Below are 9,873 nucleotides of genomic sequence, written 5' to 3' on the forward strand. Positions count from 1 at the left end.
GTGGGAGAGGACAGCCCGCAGACGAGGGTCCCCGGGCCGGAGAGCGGGGCCTGAGTCCCGGACTCGGGGCTCGCTGGGTTCGGCGGAAGGAGAGGTCCGCCAGGACCGAGCGTGGTGGGGCAGGGCAAGCGGAAGGCCCCGCCGTCTGCAGAGGAGACACGGGGACAGGCAGGGCAGCTCCCGGGGAGGTGAGGAGACCCCCACACACACACTAGTGCGGGGCGCCAGGGGTGGGGAGAATCTACCCGGCAGGAAGCCCCTGAACCTTGGAGCCGTCCCCAAGAGATTCTCTAGGCGTGAAATGTGCCCCGCTCCAGCCCAGCCATTCTGGGGACTCAAGATTTATGACTTAAATCTGCAGCCCGTATCTGAGACCCCTCACATTTGGGTCTTGTTCTCTCCTGGGAGCCACCCGGTAAGACAGTGCCCTCCACCTGTTTAGTAAGAGGAAGCAGAGTGGTGTGGTCCCTTGGTCGCACACGTGAGAGCCAAGCAGGCATCCAGGACCTCATTCTGAGCCTTCTCCAGAGGATAATAGCATTTCTGGTAGGGAAAGCAATATTTTCTATTACGAAATCACAAGTCTTCAAGATCTTCGAGAATTTGATTCCTCACACCTGTGATCAAGGGCGAACACTTTCACAAGTTCCCCTTTTTAATCAAAGAGGCTCCAGAGGATGCTGAGTGTTGTCTGTTGGATATTTCACAGCAGGTGGAGAGGTAGAGCTGTAGGTTCTACTCACTTGTTCTGACTAAACCCAGTTTTCTGGAATCCCCAGTGACAAAGTGTCCAGGCCTGGGCACCAGGTACCATATACTGTACATTTCCACTGGCTGGATATGCAGTTGTTGATTGATTAGTAATATTGCGAACTGCCAGGCGAGTGTGCCAGCACTCTTAACAAGGAGCTTCTTGGTAGCATGTGTTCTGCATTGGATCCAAAACCTCCAAAAAGAACTGGTCACCACAACATATAGCTGAACATGCAATTGTCAAGAAGTGCCAGGTACTTGGTTAACTAAAAATTGTAGCATCATACTGCTAATTCCTTAACTCAGGAGTCCAGCCTTTTGATGGGATGTATTAGAGGAAACAGATCACACATACCACTACATAAATAAAGTGTAAGAATTCAGTAACTGGGTTCTAAAGTAAGAAATATTCTAAAGGGAAAAAATAATAGTGGAGTAGGAGAAGGATGGGTCTGGGTTTAGAGCCTCCTAAGAAAACAAAAGCCCTTGCATGGGCCGCATAACCGAGAACTGGAAAAGAGCTGGAGTTACTCTACCCTAGAACCAATCATGAAGGTTGAAATGCTGGTTTTTTAGATTATGAATTCCTTGGGGTGTGGAGGAAAAAATAAAAGGCAATAAATAGTTACATAGGAAGTAGAAGATCCAAGTTTCATCCCAAGATCAAAGATAAACAGGGCCAGGGATTTAGCTCAGTGGTGCCAGTGCCTGCCTCGAAAGCACAAGGTCCTGAGTTCGATCCCTGGTACAAAAAAAAAACAGACAAACAGGAGTGACCATTAATAAGGTCAGCAGGAACTAATGCATGTGTATATCTTCATGCTTTCCCACATCCTCTTTCCTTCTGGACTCATTTTTGTGTGGTCCTATCTTTGATCCCTTTTTGCAGTGACATCTAGATTTCCTATTTCCCCTCACACCCCAAACCGGAACTTCTGTTGAATATATCCTTCTCACTTACCAATTTTGCCCTTTCCTGTTTGTTTTTGTTATTTTGTTTGTCCCCTGCCCTAGGTGCTCAAGAATAGCCCATGGAAGAATCATCTGAAGAGGTGGTGATTAAGGTCTCAGACCAGGAGTGGACATGTTTGGATTTCCAACAGCTACCCTGCTGGACTGTCATGGGAGATATGCCCAGAATGTAGCATTTTTCAGTGAGTGAGTCAGCTGGTAGTTGGGATGCTCTCAGCACTCACATACTCAGGGTCCCTGCCCTTAGCAGTGATTCATAATCTGAGGATACAGAAGAGACATTCCTTTGGTGGTGGTCCCTGTTCCTTGGGGTCATAGGAAAAACTTATAATAAAGTTAGAAATAATAGTCAAGGGCCAGATTTAGCTCAGTGGAGCCTGCCTAGCAAGTGCAAGGTCCTGAGCTCAATCCCTGGTACCAAAAATAAGAAAAAGAAATAACAGTCAAAACAGAACAAGGGAGCAGTCTTGATGCAGAGTTAGTCTTGAGGTGGAATATGAATGAATGGGCACCTTTAATTCCGCACCATCACTGAATAAGGATAAGGTAGGGGAGCAGGGGAAACCGTCCCGAGGATGCCACCAAGAAGACTAGTAATAGTGGTGAATGGACCCATATTTAAAGTGCACTAAGAGGCTCAGATACAGGGCAGTATTGGAAAATACTGTCAGTGTCTGCAAATGAGGCTTGACATAGTGGTGCATGCCTGTTAATCCCAGCTCACTGGGAAACTAAGGCAGAAGGATTGCAAGTTCAGGCCTAGCCTGGACAACATAGTGACTTAGCAAGACCCAATTTTAAAATTTTTAAAGGTTACAGATGTTGCTTAGTGCAAAAGCCCTGGGTTCTATCCCTAGTACTACAAGGATAAAAAACTCCATACAAAGAAAGTGTTTAAGAAATATTGTGAAGGCAAAGTTGATTTCAGGACTACTGTAGCTTAATAGATTGAAAATAGCATGGATATTAGAAGAAAAAATTCCTTTGATCAGATTCTGTAATTGCCCTGGGTAGATTTGCAGTATCAGATAAGTTACTTAACTTCCTTAATCTCTGGGCTCGTCATCTATAAAATGGGACAATAAGCTTGTAGGATTAAAGGGTTAGAGATGATAAATTTAAAAAACCCAGGATTCTGCTTCATATTTTCTGAGGTTATAAAGCTTATTCCACTGGCAAAAGAACAGAGTGGAGTAGGATGGATTTCTCAGGAAGTTAATACAGCTCAAGCCTCTGGACGCCTTACTGGCATTGGTCTCTTTGAGGACTTTCTCTTTTATACTTTTTTTTTAAAGGAGTACCTCTAAAGTTTTATAGTTTTAGGTCCTATGTATCCTGGACCCACACCCTGTTTGGGAGTCAGATAAAACTTGAGCATAGGACTATGTGTGATCCTGTATAGTTTCCTTAATTTTCTGAGCCTCTCTTCTTATCTATAGAGATAATCATGTCTACCTCAAAAGATGATTTTGGAGGCTGTATTTAATTTGGAGATAGTGCATGGCTATGGAGCATGCTGGTGTTTGAATCAGACCTAACTTATCTAAGGTTGTTACTTCAGACACCTTCCTTAGGCTCTCATTTCCTTATCTGTAGCAATCTCATGAGATTGCTTTCAGGACTAAATTAACTATACAAAGTTCACAGTATAATGTCTAGCCCATAGTAAGCACTCAGACTATTGTGTTTCTCTTTTTCCTATTCTCACTCAGTATATTGGTGCATCTTACATGACTTCCCTCTCATTTTACCAGATGTGATGACAGAAGCCCACCACAAATATGATCACTCTGAGGCCACAGGATCTTCCAGCTGGGATTTCCAGAATGCTTTCAGAAGAGAGAAGCTGGAACAGAAGTCTCCAGATTCTAAGACACTCCAGGAAGATTCACCTGGAGTGAGACAGAAGGTTTATGAGTGCCAGGACTGTGGCAAGTCCTTCCGGCAAAAAGGTAGCCTGACATTACATGAGAGAATCCACACTGGTCAAAAGCCCTTTGAGTGCACCCATTGTGGAAAAAGCTTCCGGGCCAAAGGCAATCTTGTTACACACCAGCGAGTACACACAGGAGAGAAGCCCTATCAGTGCAAAGAGTGTGGGAAAAGCTTTAGTCAGCGAGGCAGTCTGGCCGTCCATGAAAGACTCCACACTGGACAGAAACCCTATGAGTGTGCCATTTGCCAGAGAAGCTTCAGGAATCAAAGTAACCTTGCTGTTCACCGAAGAGTTCACAGTGGTGAAAAGCCCTACAGATGTGACCAGTGTGGGAAAGCCTTCAGTCAGAAAGGTAGCTTAATCGTTCACATCCGGGTGCACACGGGCCTGAAGCCCTATGCCTGTGCCCAGTGTAGGAAGAGCTTCCATACTAGAGGGAATTGTGTTCTGCATGGCAAAGTCCACACAGGAGAGGCTCCCTACCTGTGCAGCCAGTGTGGAAAAAGCTTCACTCAAAGAGGGAGTCTGGCTGTGCACCAGCGAAGCTGCTCACAAAGGCTCACCCTTTGACTTTCTTCACAGGAAGTTCTCTGTATGGATTAAAGGAAGTTATCTTTATGAATTAAGAATGCAAAACCCTCTGCGGTCACACAGCCTATCCAATGGTGTGGAATGAATGGCGAATCTTCTAGGAAGACCAGTGTTAGGTAGGATAAACTGACTTTTTTCCTTTCCCCCAGATGAATATGAAAAATAAACGTCTTGTTTATCATTATCATGTATTTTTCATAATTTATCAGTTCATTATGACCTAATTTCTCAAGGTACCCTCATTAATCTAGTGCTATCCTAGAGATTATTCTGAATGTAGCAGATACAGATTTTCAATTTGTAGATGATACCATCAGCCTTTAAAAATAAGCAGCCTCTTGTTAACCCCAAGGTCCTTTACTTCCCTACATATTCAAATTAATCTTGTTTTACATTCATGATTAATGGCCAGAATCCAGGGGGAAATTTTAATTACTTTAATAATCCTCTTATTAAAATTTTCATTATCTGGATAACAAATCATTACCCCAATAACCTGTGCTAAACTACTGTTCATAGCAGAGGCTCTAGCCTTTTCTTACAGAGGTTTCCTTTCCAAGCCTGCAAAGCTTTGGGGTTTGTACTTTAAGATTTTCTTCAGACCTCCATTCCTAACATGGATAGAGATAATTTGCCTGTAGCGGAAGAGCAGACAACAGCTGTGTGCAATTAAAAAAAAAATCCCAATCTCCTGAAGTTCTACAACAGTGCTGTCCTCTTCCGCCACAGAATAAATTTAACCTTTTTAACCTCTAGGGCATGAGACCTGAAGAAAATTGAACAGAAGTTGACTTTGTGGGGAAATTTCCATTTTTTAAATTTTAGCCATCTAAAATTTTAGCATAACTTCACGCTGAGCACTTATATAATTAATGAATGAAGTATAGAGTGTGTTTTCTAGTAAATCCAATAAACTGTAGGCTCTTTAATCCCACAAGCTCATGACATGGGAGGCTGAAGCAGGAGGATCAGAAGTTTGAGCCCAGCCTGGGCTGCTTACCAGTTTAGCAAGACACTCCCAAAATTTTAAAAAAAAAATTAAAGGGGAAGTGGCTGGGGATATAGTTCACTGCAAAGATCCTGGAATTAATCCCCAGTACCACATTTTTTTAAAAAAACTCATAATAGCAGATCTTTATCATCTAGAGAGGAAAATTGCATCAAAAGTCTGAGCATTGATTAGTAAGAAAATAGTATTCTCAAAGATACTCTGGTAACATTAGAAGATAGACACAAAATGTTCTTAACATCCTCATTTATAATAGCCACACTGAAATAACTCGGGGGCCCAACAAGAGGTGAGAGGTAAATAAATTATTCATACAATGAATACAAGTCACCAATAAAAAACAAGTAAGTACCCAGGCACAGTGGCACACTTCTATACTCCCAGTTACTCTAGAGGCTGAGGCAGGAGCCCAAGTCAAAGACAACTTGGGGCACATAGACACTGTCTCAAAAAATAAAAAGGGCTGGGCATCGATGTTACTCAGTGGTAGAGCACCCCTAGGTTCAGTCCACAGGAGAAAAAAGTAAACAACTGATGCAGGTAACATTATATATTTCAAAGCCATATGTTGAGTGAAAGAACCTAAGTATATTCACACAAACATCCATGCACACAGATCTAGTGTATAATTTCATTCATATATCTTCACAGAAGAGTAAGTATTGACTTAAAGAGACACAACTTTTTATAGAATTAAAAAATGTGCTACCCCTTATTTCAGGTGATAGACTCATGAGTGTACAATTGAATTCAACACTTAAGTATGTTTATTTAATGTGTACTTTAAGAAGAATGAGGCAAATTACTAGTTCTTTGGCACCCGTGAAAATACAAGTCTATGTCACCTCTCCTGAATCTGAACAAGCTTCAAACAGCAGAAACAACAGAAGTGATCCTACATGACTTCCAAGAATAGGTCTGAAAAGCTTACCTGGCTCTCTCTGGGACACTTGCTATAGGAGAAACCTGCCGCTATGGAAAAAGCCCAACTATTCTGAAACCATTATAATACATAAACTGCATGTAAGTGTGCTCGTTGGCAGATTCAGCTGAGCTCCCAAGAAACAGCTGGCATGAACTCCGTGCTGTGGAATCTAATTACTGCAGACATCCAGCCCAAGAGAACTTCAGATGACCAGCCCTGCTGACCTCTGACCCCAAATTGTCAAGCAAGCCACATTCCTGTCTGGACTCTGGATAGAGGTGATTCCTTCCTAAGCCCACTCAGGTGGTGGCAGAAAACATTTCCTTATAGGATTGAAGGTCCCAGCTTCTTACTGGCTCTTGGCTGAAGTTTGTCTTAGGTGCCTGGAAGTTTTCTGCTACCATATGGCAGTTTGCTTTTAAGTCCAACAAACTCAGTTTATCTTTACAGTCTACTAAGAACACAGACACACATAGCTTAATCATAGCAGTGACATTCCATCATGTTTGCCATACTCTGTACATAGTTGGAAGCAAGTCTCAAATTCTACACACATTCAGGAAGGGGAATATACAAGGGTAGAGGTCTTGGTGGGTAACCCAAGTACATTCATTTCCTAGGGCTGCTAGAACAAATGTGTGACTTTCCTTCTGTTTTATACATTCTATAAATGTGCTTTAATTTCTTTTATATTTTAAACTCTTATCCATGATGTACTTTTATCATAAAAGGTCCAAGTAATACATAAACTATCTAGGAAGGGTATTATACCATTATTCTATTATTCAGCCATTTTACCCATGTCTTAGACATCTTTCTGTCAGTTCTCACACGTCTAACTTATCAAATATTAATTGATTTAAGGACTGCCTTTAAATTAATTATTAAATGACAAATGACAAGGAAGGCATGTATCTTAATTTGACTATTGCTCTATTATGGACATTACAATTACTACAATTTTTCATTAATACAACACTGTAAAGACCATCTTTATTTCAGGTTTGGTTTGGTTTGGTTCAGTTCAGGTCAGGGTCTTGTTATATAGTCCAGGCTGTCCTCAAACTCACTGTGTAGGCCAGGCTGGCCTCACAATCCTCCTCCCTCTGTGCTCCCAGTGCTGGGATTACAGGCATGTGCCACCATGCCTCACTTTTATTAACTGTTAATAGAAATGTTAGGGTACAATGGTACAAGTTATGTTTCTCACCAGCAAGTACATTGCTAATTCACAATTTCATATGCAAGTGTGCCTATATTCTTGAACTCTCAAAAGCACCATACATTGTCTAGTTTATCAATTTTTTGCCATACAGACACAGCAATCTGATCCCCCCTCCCGACCCCCTTACCTGAGATCAAACTCAGGACCTTGTGCTTTTGAGGCAGGCACGGTGCCACTGAGCTAAATCCCTGGCCCAAGAAACCTGATTCTTAATTCACATTTCTCTATAGGTAACCATCCCTTTTTAGTTTGACCAGTTGGATTTCTTTTCCTAACAATAGCACAATCAGATCCAAAACTATTTCCCCACTCGAATTTTTGTTTTTCTCACATGTAAGTACTCTTTAGTATTTGTTAACTATGATATGGTCTGACTCCTTGTATCTTAACACTGTAAAGTCACTGGTCATACAAAAGGTTTGGGGTTTTTTTGGTTTTTGTTTTTTGTTTATTTCAGGTTCGGGGGATGGAACTCAGGTCCTTGCTCTTTCAAGGCAGGTGCAGCGCCACTGAGCTAAATCCCCAGCCTTAGGCTTTAGTTTTTACATGGTTTTATAAATTTTATTTTTATGGCTTCTAAATTTCTAAATTAGGAAGGCAACTATATTAAATTACAGATTATATGTTAATGTATGTTTGTTTAAATATTTCAAAGAACACAAGTAAAATTTGGCTTCATCATACCAATACCACATCCTCCTCAAAGATGACTACTGTTAAAAGTTTCTGTATTGCCTCTATTTTGCCAGGTCTTTTTGAACGCATATAATGTATATGTACAAGTACTAAAGAATAGCTTTATTTTAAAAATATAAATTAGACTATAACATACTGATTTTCTGCAACTTGCTTTTATTGTTCTTTTTGTGGTGCTGGAGATTGAGCTCTGAGCCTTTCATTTGCTAGCCTTAAAATCTTCCTGCCTCTGTGCTCCCAGGTGCTTGGGACACTCCACCACAGAGCTATAACCCAGCCCCATCAAGCCGCTGTATGTAACCTAAGGTATCACAGAGTTATTTCTACTGCTGACTTGGAGTTCTGGCTCATTCTTTTCAATTGGTACACAATTCTAGAGTAACTTTCCACATTGATAGATTTACATTCCTCAAATATCTTATTCGTGCAAACCACACAATGAACACCCTTACAAGTGAGGAGTTCTCCCAGACAAGTACACATCTTCGTTAAATGTGTAATTCATTGAATGTCTCCTCTTTGACGGTCAGAGGGAATAAAGTACTTCTGCATGACAACACACTAACTACATCCAATGGCTCTTTCTTGGTTACCAGTTTTCTTGTGTAAGGGCTGAACTCTGAGGGGAAGCATTCCACATTTGTTCCATTTCAGGCTGTTCTTCAGCATGAAGCCTCTGATGTTGAACAGAGGCCTGTGCTGTACCTCATACAATGATCGTGTTCTCTCCAGTGAGTTCTCTGATGTCCAATACTAGTTAAGCTCTTTATAAAAGCTTTCCCACTGCCCCTACACTGACCGAGTTTGTTTCCACTGGGCCAGACAATGGTTGAGCTGTACCAGGGAGATTTCTACACTTGATCGTGATGGGCTTCTCTCCTGTGTGCATTCTTTTTTGGTACCAGGGAACGAACTCAGGACCTTGCACTTGTGAGACAGGCAGCAGAACCACTGAGCTAAATCCCCGGCCCTTCTCCTGTGTGCATTCTTTGATGACTGATGAGAGCTGAGCTCTTGCTAAAGGTTTTTCCACACTCATTGCACTCACAGTTTCTCACCCATGTGGACTTTCTAGTGCTCCAGCACAGTCACGTTGTCCCTGAAAGCCTTCCCACAGACTGCTCTTGAATGTATTCTCGTTGAGAGTGAGGGCCATGTTCTGAGCGAAGTTTTTACCACAGTTGCAACATTTGTAGGGTTTCTGGCCAGTGTGATTTCGAGGATGGAAAAGTATAGGGTTCTTTCTGAAAGCTTTTCATTGCATTTATGAGGCTTCATTCTAGAATGAATACTCTGGTGATTAATAAATATTGAGTGCTTCTAAGGAATTGCCCACATTCAGTACATCTGTAAGGCTGCTAGCTGACATGAATTTTTTGGTGTTGTTTTGGTACCAGGGATCGAACTCAGGACCTTGCACTTACAATGCAGGCAGCGGAACCACTGAGCTAAATTCTCGGCCTGACATGAATTTTATGATCATTTAAAAGAGGCAAGGGCTGGACATGGTGCCAAACCCAGCACTTGAGAGACTGAGATAGGAAGATTGTGGCGAGTTTGAGGTCAGCCTCAGCCACACGGTGAGTTCAAGGCCAGCCTAGGCTACATAGTAAGACCTTGTCTCAAAAAAAAAAAAAAAAATGATAGATAGACACTGATGGTGGAGAAGAGCTATTAAAGGTACTCCCACATCCTTTGTATGTGTGTGGCTTCTCGCCAGCGTGGTTCCTCTGGTGACTGATGAAGGAGGAGTCACATCTGAAGAC

At 42.0% G+C, this 9,873-nt stretch overlaps 1 protein-coding gene across 6 annotated transcripts in view; it reads left to right on the forward strand.

Annotated features, from left to right (window-relative positions):
* Znf32 (zinc finger protein 32) overlaps positions 1–8,672 on the forward strand; it is an 8,937-nt gene extending 265 nt beyond the window's left edge. For 2 of the 6 annotated variants that reach the window (XM_021251608.2, XM_013069010.3), the window contains exons 2-3: positions 1,768–1,907; positions 3,480–4,436. In XM_021251608.2, the coding sequence (XP_021107267.1) occupies positions 1,838–1,907; positions 3,480–4,231 (822 nt within the window). In that variant the 5' untranslated portion in view covers positions 1,768–1,837 and the 3' untranslated portion in view covers positions 4,232–4,436. The other 4 variants (XR_206422.4, XM_013069009.3, XM_013069011.3 and 1 more) reach the window with 4 other exon arrangements.
* Positions 8,673–9,873: the final 1,201 nt, after the last annotated feature.

Source organism: Heterocephalus glaber, unplaced genomic scaffold (assembly GCF_053883595.1).
Source record: "Heterocephalus glaber isolate CG9 unplaced genomic scaffold, H.glaber_assembly_v1.0 deba00001195, whole genome shotgun sequence".
NCBI lineage: Eukaryota > Metazoa > Chordata > Mammalia > Rodentia > Bathyergidae > Heterocephalus > Heterocephalus glaber.